This window comes from Silurus meridionalis, chromosome 28 (assembly GCF_014805685.1).
Source record: "Silurus meridionalis isolate SWU-2019-XX chromosome 28, ASM1480568v1, whole genome shotgun sequence".
Lineage (NCBI taxonomy): Eukaryota > Metazoa > Chordata > Actinopteri > Siluriformes > Siluridae > Silurus > Silurus meridionalis.
The window spans coordinates 3042462-3055121 of record NC_060911.1 but is presented as its reverse complement, the minus strand read 5'-3'; the positions used below and the strand labels follow the sequence as shown (position 1 = coordinate 3055121).

Genomic DNA, 12660 nt, shown 5'->3' with positions numbered 1-12660 from the left:
GTAGACAAACGAACAGCATGCAGACTGACACATAAAACATCATAAAGGACTTGTATCCTGTTTCTGCAGCTTACCTCGAACACCATGTGTATAGATGGGGTGAGTTTGATCCTTTCGCTGTTCGCCAGACACAACATTTTGTTGTCATCCAACACGGTGTTCATGTTCTCAATCCACAGTGCGTCCACGGGTCCATCGCTCACCACCCACTTGTGAATGTCGCTGGGGTCGCTGGAAGCGGCGCGAACGCACAGCGCCATCAAACCGTCCCTCCACTCTAACGTGAGAGGGTTCACTTCACCGTACAGCTCACCCATGCTCACGGATTTAGGGTTGAGAATGTAGGTCTTGACGGGCTGGTAGAAGGGGTTTACTTCACAGCCCTCGGCCTCATAGAGGGCAAGCAGGGCGTCGGCGAGGGCGCGGTACACCGTGCTCTTACCGCCCCCTGTAGGACCCACCAGCATGACGCCGTGGCGCACCAGCATGGTCTCGTATAGCTGGATCACTTTGGCAGTCATGCTGGGGACGGGCTGCAGGGAGCGAGCACATAGAGCTGCCTCGATACTCAACTGGAGAGAGCCGTAGTTGTGCTCGGGGATGCTGACACCAGGAAAGAGGTCCGACAGAATACCACTGTACCAACACAATGAATTACATCGACTTAGATATATATATAAATTAAGATAGATAGAAATAAAGTATATATTTTTAAGATTAACACTGTAATATCCCAAATTATAGGATGCATTCGGGAATAAAATCTTTTTTATGTAATTTAGCGATTTACAGTTTGTGTCTGGATCCTGATTTTTTTTTTGTGGAAAAAATGCGTTTTAGTATTTAAAAAAAAGCCTTTGCAAAAGAATTGCATTTTTGTAGTTTTGTAGATTTTCCCTTCGAATTTCCTCCTAATGCCTGAATCCAGTGATCCTCATATTAATGATTTCAATACTGAAGATTCACTGAAAATGTTGTTACACTGAATAACCGCTTTCTATTTAAGAAATCTTCATGGACCGAATGTTTCTTACCCAAAAAGCTCTGCATCGTCTTTAAGGAATTTGGGCAGGTTGGAGTCTCGGAGAGCTCGAATCAACACCACGTCCTCACTCAGGTGTGGGTTCTCTCGTTTCAGAGACCTGACACACACACACACACACACACACACACACACACACACACACACACACACATAGTAATGAAATGATTCTGACACATTAATACACACACTGTTTTACTCCCATACACATACACACACAGCTGTTACCCAACAGATGTGTAAATGACTAAAGATTCACTTCATCATCTGTACAATAAGCTCTGATCTCACATTTGACCACGTGTCTGAATTCGTTTCATTATTCAGAGTTCTACACGTGTTCATTTATTGGAAATAAGCTCATTTAGTGAGAACGACGTCCGAGGCGCATCAGACACCGTTTCCACGTGTTCTCTCTTTGAGTGTGTGAATCCCGTATCTCTCTCCGAATCCAATTTTAAAGCTATCACTTTCCCTAGACCTGAAATCTGCCTCTTGTCATTTTCACGTTCTCTCATTAGCATTATGAAGGTTATTTTTTTTTTTTTTTAGCTTTTTCTATGATCATGGTTTGCAGTAGCTGCTGCACTTCACACAGTGTGCTGCTCGTTGCTCTGCTACAAGTACAGACGGATTTTAATGGTCTCGTGAGAACGTCGCTTCATTACCAGTAACACGCATGTATGTGTGTGTGTGTGTGTGTGTGTGTGTGTGTGTGTGTGTGTGTGTGTGTGTGTTGCACTTGTATAGAGATTCTGAGCTGATATTGTAACACTTATACGTGTCCTGTTACAGCTCAGTGTTTGGATTTTGATCTGCTCACGTGTACGTCAGCGAGAGATTAAATCTACACGTTCAGCCTGTTGGACGAGGGACGTACCCAGCCATGACGAGAACGGATTTGACGGCTCTCATGCCGAAGTCGTAGTGATCCTGCTGGGAAAGTTGCTCACTGCACAGTTTATACATCTGAGTCATTTTCCTCGCCAGAGTCTTACTGGACTCAAAGCCCTCGGAGTACAAGATCACCTGCAGTGAGTGAGAGAGAGAGAGAGAGAGAGAGAGAGAGAGAATATACTATAACTGGAGTAAAAGACTCAGGTGATGCTGTTATTGGAGCGTAATGAAGGACAATCACACCTCAGCAATGAGGGCATAGTTGGGCACCATCATGGCGATGGGTCTGAAAAGAGCCTTCAGGTTGTCGGGGAGCTCAGTCCTGCCTGCGTATCCTGGGTTCATCGTGATGAAGGCAGCGCATGTCATCACCAGCTTAATTTCTCTCCCTTCAAATTGGAACCGAGACAACTATACACACACACACACACACACACACACACACACACACACAAAACATTCAGCCTATTTATCTACACTCAACTCAACTCAAGCTTTATTGTCATTCTTCCACGTATACAGTATACAAAAGAACGGAAGGCCTGAGTGTGTGTGTGTGTGTGTGTGTGTGTGTGTGTGTGTGTGTGTGTGTGTGTGGGTGGGTGGGTGTGTGTTACCTTGGCGGCCTTCGCATTTCTGATAGTGATGAGCTGTTGGGCGATGACAGAGAGCACCTCAATGTTGATGCGGTTGAATTCGTCAAAACAACACCAGGCTCCAGACTGGGCCAGACCACTGAAGAAGGTTCCCATCATCTACACACACACACACACACACACACACACACACACACACACACACACAGTACAGTCCATCAAAAGAAAACAGTGGCGTCTGTGGCACTGGCCAGTTTCTCAAGACTGATAATAAGAACTAATTCATAAGCATGCATTACAGGATCTCTAAAGTACAGGACTAAAACTTCCTATATTCTATATCTAAAATTAAAAGACGTAAATCAAATAAAAAGTGATAATAAAGCGAGACCGAGGTTCTATTGAGGAGAAAAGCAAGTAATACAGGGCTCTGCTGCCTTCTTGTGACAGACTGCTGCACTTCACTTGGACTGATTCATTCATAAAAAGTGTCAAAATGCAGAAACAGGAAGTGGAACCAGGAATAAATCACATCACCTTGTAATCAAGTCCGTCTGAACAGTTAAAGACCACACACTGGATGGCCAGTGCTTTAGCCAGATCTTTAGTGGTCTCAGTTTTTCCAGTTCCAGCAGGACCTGCCGGAGCCCCGCCCAGATCCAGCTGTAGCGCCCCCATCAGACACAGGTAGCAACGGTCCTAAAAAAAAAAAAAAAAAACACACAGTATAAAGTTTCCAAATGAGTTCCTGACCTGAAAGATCCACCAGAAAGTCAATTTACAACCTAATATCTGAACATTACTCCACAAGCCTAATAATGCTTTACGCAGATTTTTTAATAAAGATTTACTTCTGCACACTGTATCAAAGTTTGCTTGATGGCTTCTTAACCTGTTGTTAACGTGTCTTACCGTAAGTGGGGTGATGACCAGACGTGGGCAGGCTCCCAGGTACTCGTATCCATAGATGTATTGAGACAGAGCCATTTTAGCTACACAGTTATCCAGATCCAGATCCCAGTAGTAGCGCAGCTGCCTCTGCCACTCAAAGTTACTGCTCGAATCCACCTACATGAACACAATAATACAAAACACAGGATGTATGATCTCATTGGGTAAGAAATAAGCTTTAATTATGCATAATGCATATATACAAGTGAACACAAAATACAGGTAGTCCCATATTTACCAGTTACACCAGTGTAACTTAAAATGTGTTAATTCAAGACATGGCAACATCAATAGCAATGGTGTTGTAGTATATAACAAATTATATCTTTTTTTATCAGATCTGAACACAGTCGTGATTTTGTGTGCTTGAAGCGGTGTGTACCTTTTCTTTGACCAGCTCAGTCACGATGTCTCTGGCATGAACATCCACGGTAATGAGAGCTGTGATGATGTTTCGATGGATTTTGGGTAAGTTACCACGCACCAGAGCAGCCAATGCATTCAGCCTCTATACACACACATTATACTGCATATTATAGGACCAGCATAATACTTGTAGCAGTAAATAGCTACAATTACACATAATAATCACTAGTACTTGATCTTTCCAACTCCCTAAAAAGTCTATAGTTACAGTCTTGACTCTACATGTTTCATTTTAGTTACTTATTAGAGTGCTTTAATTGACTAATTATCCAGGACGTCACCTCAAAGTTTGTGAGCTCAAACTGCTGAAGGGCCTCAAAGTGGTCGTGGTCTCCTTCCAGGCAGTTATTCATGTCTCTGCACCACATGAGCTGTGAGATCGTCAGCACCACCTTCACAGAAAACCCATACATTGTTAAAGAAAATGCTGTTCCTTCACAGTAACATTATAAGAGGTATCAATATTGTGACAATTCGATCATCAAAACCAGACAGTTATTTAATCATGGTTTAAACCAGACCTTATCGAAGTTACAGACACGAACCTGTGAAGGGTGTCCAGCCACCACCCACTCCACCCGGGGTTTGCCCTGGTAGTCAGCGATAGCAGCTTTGCTGAGGCGTCTGAGCGAGGAGAACATGGCCTCCTCCACCTTCCCTAACCAGTCCTCCACATTCCCACGAGCCTTAAGGCCTTTTCCTAGAGCCACCTACACACACACATACACACAGAGTCCATGTGCACCTGGTCAAATTTGATATTTTATGAGAAATTAATAATAGAAAAACCCTCTATACTAATTTTAGGCTTTAATCCGATTTTGACCTTCTCTCCCTCAGGCGAGATCATGGCCAGGATGTCGTTGGTGTACACTTTTTCTGCCTCGTTTGGAACGTCGGATGTCTGCAAGGCAAACTCCAGCCGGGAGATGGCGTCGAAGCACTTCCTAAGGTGCGGCTGTACGGCCTGAGGGTTGCGTGTTTGGGCCAAGATCTCCAGCAGCTCGTCATTGGAGAGGAAGTAGAACCTGGAAAATACACACGTGTAAACTTAAGCAGCTGCATTAAAGTGTATTTGTGTTTGTGAGTACAGTGTTCATCTGTCCTAGCTTCACAGACCTGGGGAAAACAACTCTCTTTGACTCCAGGTAGGCCTCCAGACATTTCTGAATCTGGTCCAGTAGAGCGTTATTGTTCTGGAAGGTCTCCAAAAGCCCTAAAGTGAAAAGGATATATATTATGGGATACAGAGATGTATTATGGGATGTCATAAGCACATCAAGTTCAGAGATAATTACAGATGTGATTATCGGACATGGTGTGTCTGACCTGGCTGTGTAGCAGAACGCAGTGCATTGGGAAAGGTGTTCACCTTCCTCATGATATCTTTCCAGGATTTGTCCACCTGCAGGAACATCTTGGCCTCAGCAGGGAGCTGCCTCTGGATATCAGGGGCACTAAAGATGCTCTCCAAATAAAGCCAGTTCCTCTGACATGTCAGCCACTCATCCTGCACACAGAGAGAGAGAAAATAGATATAATGACTAGTATTTAAATCAGTCACAGTTACAACTGATGATGAATAGGATTCAGTATATACTCTGAGATTGATTACCAGTGTCTGGTTGAAAAGGGAGAGCTGTTGCTGCCAGTCGTCTACTTTGGCCTTTATGGGACCCACATAACGTGAAGATGCCACGGTGGCCATGTTGATGCAGCTGTCGTCCAACAACGCCTTTATGCGCACACACAGAGAACGTCAACAGCAAGCACTCGATTATTCAAAACACTAAAATACTGAATCAAAATGTACCGTGAGTTTATGACATATTGTGTCGTAATGTGTTATAGCTTTATTTCTCACCTGGATCTCATCTGTGCCTCCGAGAATAAACACGTCTTTGTAGTCACGATGAAACAACACCACAAACTCTGTGGACTTCCAAGAGTCCTCCACCTAGTAGCAATGTGAGTCTATAAAACTGCTCAAACAGGTGACACAAAGAAATATGGAAATAATTATGTTCTTATAGCCACTGACCTTTTTCACCACCGTCTCTAGAGCTGCTTCTCCTGACGCCTGGCCTGAAATCTAAAACAGGGTTATAAAAGATGAACACCATCTCATAAAAAAACATCTGAACAAAATTTTGCTTCAGAAACATCTCCCATTTCTATATTTTATCCATTCATTTATATATCTATCTTCCATTTGTCCACCCATGTGTCTCTGACCTCCTGGATCTCCTCAGCATGGCTGAAGATGTCAAGTTCTTTTAGGGCATCAAGTGTGAGTGGTTTCTCCAGAAGGTTGATCCCCACGATGCTCTCCAACATGCTCCAGTGGCGTTCTTTCAGACAAGGGTTGCGCAAATCAGTGATCACCGGCATCTACACACACAACCATTAAGATCATTATGAAGATTACTAAACATTTTTCACTGGACCAAAGTGTGTGTCGCTCCTTCAAACCAACAAATCGGTCAAAGAAAAATAATTATTGTTTCACCTTTTCCCGCATGGTATTCACACCAACTTTGAGGTAGGGGACGACACTGTTCGGTGAAAGCCCTTTCTCCAGCTGGTTCACGTACTTGCTATACTTGTTCACCTGAGCACTCAGGAGCTCCGGGTCAAGGTCGTCAAATTTACTCTGGAACAAATATGTAAGAATCGAATAATCAGATGTTCCATAGAATAATGAGAAGGAGAACAAAAGATGGATGCAACATAAATGTGGAGGGCAATTTATAAACCAATGCAGTCTACAAAAATCATATCCCACTTTATACCAAGTTTAGAATGTCCATCAACAATCTAAGATCAAGGACCTTGCTTTAGGAAATTAATCCCAGAAAACCAGTCCAAGAACTGGTTTTAGACATTTGGAACTCAGACCTAATAACTTTAACCCATGAACTGAGATCCTGGGAGATAATTCCTGGAGTTTTATCCCAGAAACCCAGGAATTTAGATCCAGGAACTGGGATTAAGTGATTTAACCCAGGCCTGGACCTAAAAAGAGAAAGAGAAACGATAATTATGGATTAAAAAGATTGTGTTTACCTGCATCCAGCTGTTTTGCATCTTGTCCCATTCTTCTAATGAATCCCACAGCAAAATTTTCAGCTTCATGTCGGAACTCAGCTCCTCCAAAGCGTCGTACTTAGTCACCTCCACCTAACCACATGCGAGCACACACACACACACACACACACACACACACACACACACACACACACACACCAAAAGAGCCAGTTAATGTACAGAAATTAGTAACACTGCTATACTGAAGTGCATCCAAACGTCTTCAGACCTTAAATTTCTTCTGGTAGGATTTGTAGCTGAAGGCTTGCTGTTGCAGCTGATCTGTAGATTCCTGGATTTCTCCCAGCAGCGTACGAACCTCATTCCGGTTTGCTTCGATATCCAAAATCATCCTGTTCTGAAAATCCAAAGCAAAAGGAGACAAAATGATCAACGCTGTTCCGTCTATGAAGAGGTGATCAAACCCACAGCGGTGTGTAGATCGACTGTCTTACCTCCGCCTGTTGTTTGATCCTCGTCACCTCGCTGTTGAGTTCCTTGATGTCTTGGTGCAGGTTCTGGCAAAACTTGGACACATTGGCGTCTCTCTCTCCCACCGCCTTGTCCATGGTGTTATTTAAAGACATCCTGGAAGGTTGAAGTGTCCCGAAAACAGCAAGGTCTTCCGGTGGAGTGGGAATGGAGAAGCTTTGAATCAGCTTGTACATCTGAGACACTGTCTCGGCCTCCTCGTCCAAGGATTCAATCTGAGACGCGGTGAGAGAGCAGAAAAGAAAGTGAGAAAAACAAAGGAACGAATAAATGGAACCAGAAATAACTAGCAAGGCTTGTCGTAACACTTACCCGCACTTGGATGTCCTCAAGGAAGCTGAGGGAGTTGACATACTCGATGGTAGTTGTTGGGACGAGCCCCAGTTTATAGCAGGCGTCTTGTATCTCACCAATAACCGCATCCATTTTTCTCTTAGCCAACAGTGGCAGCATGCAGTTAATAACCTGTAGGGGGTTTATTTAGCCATCTTGAGAACTGCCGCATGGTTATGATAGCGTTTTCATTTTCTTTATTTTCGACTAAATCACAATATAAAACTAAACAAAACACAACAAATGTGTTACGAAAACAACAACAAAAATCCCACCTTCATAAGATTTTACATTATAAAATGTCCGAAAAGGAGTGGGATGAAGCAAAACCAGTCAGGTTTCAATCTATCACCATTACTATTAGTGACCTAAACAATGTTCGTGTATGTGTGAGAAAGACCTCTAGGCAGCGCAGTGGAGACGGCGTTAGCTTGTCTTTCAGTTGCATTGTGTCCACCAGCAAGAGTCCCAGGTGTCTCTTCGGTTTAATGGCCAGTGCTTGTTTATGCTGGTGATGATACCTCTTCAGGCTTTCATCGAAAAATGCTACAGCTATGTCACACACACACATGTACACACACATTAGAATGTAAACTACAATCTTTACTGTTCTGTAACAGTATGCAATGTCCCCTAAAACTCTACCGTGCTCCTGTTCTTTAAGAGCGTCCAGATCCAGGCTTTCGTTCTCCGTATAGAAGAGATGGAAAGGCTTGAAAGTGTCAGCGAACACATCTGCAGCCTCGAACGCACGCTGAATGGAATTCTGGGAGTAGGAAACACAAAACGTTTTCACCAAACATTAGAAATGCTTGGGCACGTGTAACTTTGCGTTAACACTAAACCGTTGTTTGGGTAGAACACAATGCGAACCTTGATGTTGCGTATGAGGTTCTGCAGGTGCTGATCATTTTCCAGAGTACCCTCTAAATCTGGACCATCACCACAGGTCTTCTCCTCGATCTACACACACACACACACACACACACACACACACACACACACAATAAAAAAAATATCAAAACCTTGAGAAACTTGCGTATTATGTTTCTTAACTATAGATATGCAAACATATTTCAAGTTGGAAACTTACCATGGAATTTATAGCAATTTATGGGAATTTACTTGGGTAGAAATTTATTTGGGTAGAAACTCAAATGAAATTGCATTCAATCTGGTTGTTTTATAAAAGATGATCCTGCACCATTTGTTCCCCAAACTATATTAGAGTTCCCTGTTATAGGCTCACCTGCAATTTTGTAAATTCCCAGTTTATCCCAGTTAATTCCTTTTAATTCCTATTAATTCTCATGGAATGTTTCCAATCTTGAAAATTCCCAGGAGTCTGTAAACCTGTTCTTAACAGTTTGTGTTGTGCATCTGTAGTTTTGTACGTTTTGTACCTTGTTGTTAATAATGGGTCGTGTGAAAGAGTCAAAGTCGGAGTCCAGCACAAGAGGCTTCAAAAACAGCACCGTCTCATGGAAACGGGAAATTATCTCTGCTACGCTCTCCTGACGGATACACACAAACACGCAAACATCAACACACTCATCTCCCAAACCTGCATTCTGAGTATCATTAGAGAGTCTGGTACATGTATGATTGGATATATGAAGATGGCAGGTTTTAGTTCCCACACACCTGAAAGTCTTTGATGGACGGTTGGAAGGACAGCCCGTGAATGTCCAGCATCAACTCTGTGATAAACATAGGCAACGCTAAATCGTCTGCGTTCTGTATCGACATGCTGTCCTGTAACACACACACACAGATACACACATATACACACACACACACACACACACACACACACGGAAGCTCATGCAGCACATATACAGTATATTCAAGCACAAACTTGGCATATACTTATGGACGAACTAATAAACACACACACACACACACACACACACACACACACACACACACACACACTCACCAGGTCTTCTGTGTCATGTTCAGCCTCTGCACTGGCCCAGCTCTGTATGAGAGTGTGTGATGGGATGTGGTACTCCTGGAGTGCGTTCAGAAGCTTGTTGATGGAGTTAAAGGCCACCGTGTGCAGGGTGCTCATTATCAAAAAATCAGCCAGGCGGATGAAACTGCACACACACACACACACACACACACACACAAAGTCGTGCTTAGCAACCAATCATATCACACAATATGTGCGTGTGTGTGTGTGTGTGTGTGTGTGTGTGTGTGTGTGCAGACAGACAGACAGACAGACAGACAGACAGACAGACAGACAGACAGATAGATAGATAGATAGATAGATAGATAGATAGATAGATAGATAGATAGATAGATAGATAGATAGATAGATAGATAGATAGATAGATAAATTAACGGTTCGGTTATTAGTTACAATTTTGCTACAATTAGGGGGAGGAAATGCAAACCATAAAACTGCTGGACGTTTTTTTTAACTATAGTTTATTTTTATTTACATTTGTGAACAGTTTACATTTTTAAAACAATTGTACCTACAATGCCTGCTTGGTTTATATAATATATAAAATAATATTTTATTAAAATACAATATATACAAATAAATTAGAATAAATCAAACAAATGCAATACCCCATTTGGGTAATACAGTGTGTGTGTGTGTGTGTGTGTGTGTGTGTGTGTGTGTGTGTGTGTGTGTGTGTGTGTGTGTGTGTTTATGACATTTAATATAACATTTTCTAACGATATGATCTACTTAACTGTTCTACTGATTTCAGCAGACTTTAACAAATGTTTTCATTCCTTCCATCTTTTATTCATTCACTCCCTGGATATGTGGAACTGTCAAGATTTTCTCCTTTTGAGATAAATTCTTGAAGCGAACGCTAAAGAATCCATAACGCCACACTGTCGTGAAAATGGCAGCAAGTGGCAGCGATTCCGCGCAATACAAAATCAGAGTTTTACAACGTACTACAAACTGTATTTCCAGTACATTTCCTGTACAGAGTGAGTAGCCAAAGAGAGAGAGAGAGAGTGTGTGTGTGTGTGTGTGTGTGTGTGTGTGTGTGTGTGTGTGTGTGTGTGTGTGTGTGTGTGTGTGTGTGTGTGTGTGTGTGTGTGTGTGTGTGTGTGTGTGTGTGTAAAACATATTAACCAAGTGAGGCGACTGCAGTGAGTTTTCTTTGTGTGTTGTTGACTGTAGCTCATTGTGTCCGGAATCTCTTCATACAACTGCTCCAAATCAGCACATGGTTTACTTCCATCTCCATCTGATGAGAAACACACACACACACACACACACACACACACACACACACACACACACACACACACACACACAAACACAGAATTTACCCATGATGTATTTTGATCGGTCCCAGACAATGTCCAGTCAGTGTGTTAATACGTGCGTGTACTGTTCTGTACCTTTGCCATAGTCAGGTATGTACCCGGCCTCCAGCAGAGCCGTGTGACACGCCGTTAATGCCACCTCCTTCACCAGCTCTCGAAATGTGCCCAGGCGTGCAGATACCTACAGAAAGATTTGGTTCAAATTAATCTTATTATCAATCAATCATTTGAAACGAAGATTTTTTACACATGATTGGACAATCGGGTTCTGTCCAGAAGTGTATTTGCTGTGTGTGTGTGTGTATGTGTGTGTGTGTGTGTGTGTGTGTGTGTGTGTGCTATTTCTCACCTCGCTGACTTGAGCGTACTGAGCAGACAGGAACTCCTCGAGCGTGTACGACCGCTGCTTCTCGATTACGCACAGGTTCACGTCGGAGACGTGATCACACAGCTCCCTGATGCTGATCAGCGCTGGTCTCAGAGACTGCAACACACACCGACACGGGGAAACTGTTTAATGTTTTAGTTCGCCTGTAGTTCGCCTGTAGCCTCACTGAAGCTTTATCATTGTACAAACTGTCACGTGAACACGTGAAACGTGGAACAGACACGCACCTCGTTCATGATGAACATGCTCTGTTGCAGGACTTCTTTGCACGTGCTGATGGTCTTGTGGCGCACGTTGGCGCGCCACAAGCGGAAGGCTTTTCTCTTGCGGAAGTGGCCGAAGGTCGGGATGCGCAGGAGCCGCTGGTGGTAAAGGTACTCCCGCACCCAGCAATCCAGCGGCGTGAAGTCCGTGCCGTCACGACCGTAATGTGTCACGCCTTGCGCGCTGATGGTGTAATAGTCCAACATCTGAACGTTTGCATATGTGACGATCCTGTGAGGAGAAAAAAAAAAATCTCAGGTCGGTTTAATTCAGAGCTACAGAAACCATCAGATTGATGATGAGAGATGAATCTCACTCCAGGTCGTAGGCTGATTTCGAAGCCCTCGGCATCATGTAGAAGAATCCGAGGTGAGGGTTGTTCTGGATGATCTGAGCGATCTCGGAGGGAGAACGGATCCCGGCGCTGATCACTTCTTCTACGGAGCTGAAGTACAGCAGGGTGGAGACGGGCGGAGACGGGGTGTGGCTAACGGCTCCTACAGCTTCAGTGAGGTTCTTCAAGGAGTTCCTCAGCTTTTTGGCTGAAGAAGCGGAGCGCTGAGAGACCTAGAGAAACAAGATGAATCACTCTTTAGAACAATGTGTTCAAGCCGATGTAAAAGACTCACACTGGCCTGCTGATCAGAAGAAGAATAAAGAGACCTGTCTTTCTTTGAGATGATCTGAAATACGAGGGAGGTGTAAAGACGAGGAGCTGGTGTCTGACGTTTCTGCAGGACGCTTCTGTCCAGCATGGGTCAACCTCCCACTGTGTTTCCTATCAGCGCTCTCTGGGACGATTGGCTTCTGGTGCTGCTTCAGCGCCGGCTGGACAAACACACACACACACACACACACACACACACACACACACT

General features: G+C 43.6%; 1 protein-coding gene across 1 annotated transcript in view; it reads right to left on the bottom strand.

The window, feature by feature from the left end:
• Positions 1-12660, bottom strand: part of dnah6 (dynein, axonemal, heavy chain 6) — a 39224-nt gene that overhangs the window by 25735 nt on the left and 829 nt on the right. The window contains exons 3-36 of the mRNA XM_046842523.1: positions 12449-12613; positions 12102-12352; positions 11749-12016; positions 11483-11617; positions 11209-11314; positions 10937-11051; positions 9764-9926; positions 9469-9579; positions 9228-9338; positions 8698-8787; positions 8470-8590; positions 8225-8376; positions 7804-7956; positions 7455-7706; positions 7229-7357; positions 6979-7092; positions 6422-6565; positions 6148-6303; positions 5954-6004; positions 5777-5869; positions 5528-5647; positions 5242-5422; positions 5032-5128; positions 4739-4940; positions 4458-4622; positions 4194-4304; positions 3869-3994; positions 3448-3603; positions 3073-3234; positions 2557-2694; positions 2183-2350; positions 1923-2071; positions 1035-1142; positions 75-636 (exon numbers count right to left, since the gene is read on the bottom strand). Of these exons, the coding sequence (XP_046698479.1) occupies positions 75-636; positions 1035-1142; positions 1923-2071; positions 2183-2350; positions 2557-2694; positions 3073-3234; positions 3448-3603; positions 3869-3994; positions 4194-4304; positions 4458-4622; positions 4739-4940; positions 5032-5128; positions 5242-5422; positions 5528-5647; positions 5777-5869; positions 5954-6004; positions 6148-6303; positions 6422-6565; positions 6979-7092; positions 7229-7357; positions 7455-7706; positions 7804-7956; positions 8225-8376; positions 8470-8590; positions 8698-8787; positions 9228-9338; positions 9469-9579; positions 9764-9926; positions 10937-11051; positions 11209-11314; positions 11483-11617; positions 11749-12016; positions 12102-12352; positions 12449-12613 (5325 nt within the window). The remainder of the gene's footprint in view (positions 1-74; positions 637-1034; positions 1143-1922; positions 2072-2182; positions 2351-2556; positions 2695-3072; positions 3235-3447; positions 3604-3868; positions 3995-4193; positions 4305-4457; positions 4623-4738; positions 4941-5031; positions 5129-5241; positions 5423-5527; positions 5648-5776; positions 5870-5953; positions 6005-6147; positions 6304-6421; positions 6566-6978; positions 7093-7228; positions 7358-7454; positions 7707-7803; positions 7957-8224; positions 8377-8469; positions 8591-8697; positions 8788-9227; positions 9339-9468; positions 9580-9763; positions 9927-10936; positions 11052-11208; positions 11315-11482; positions 11618-11748; positions 12017-12101; positions 12353-12448; positions 12614-12660) is intronic.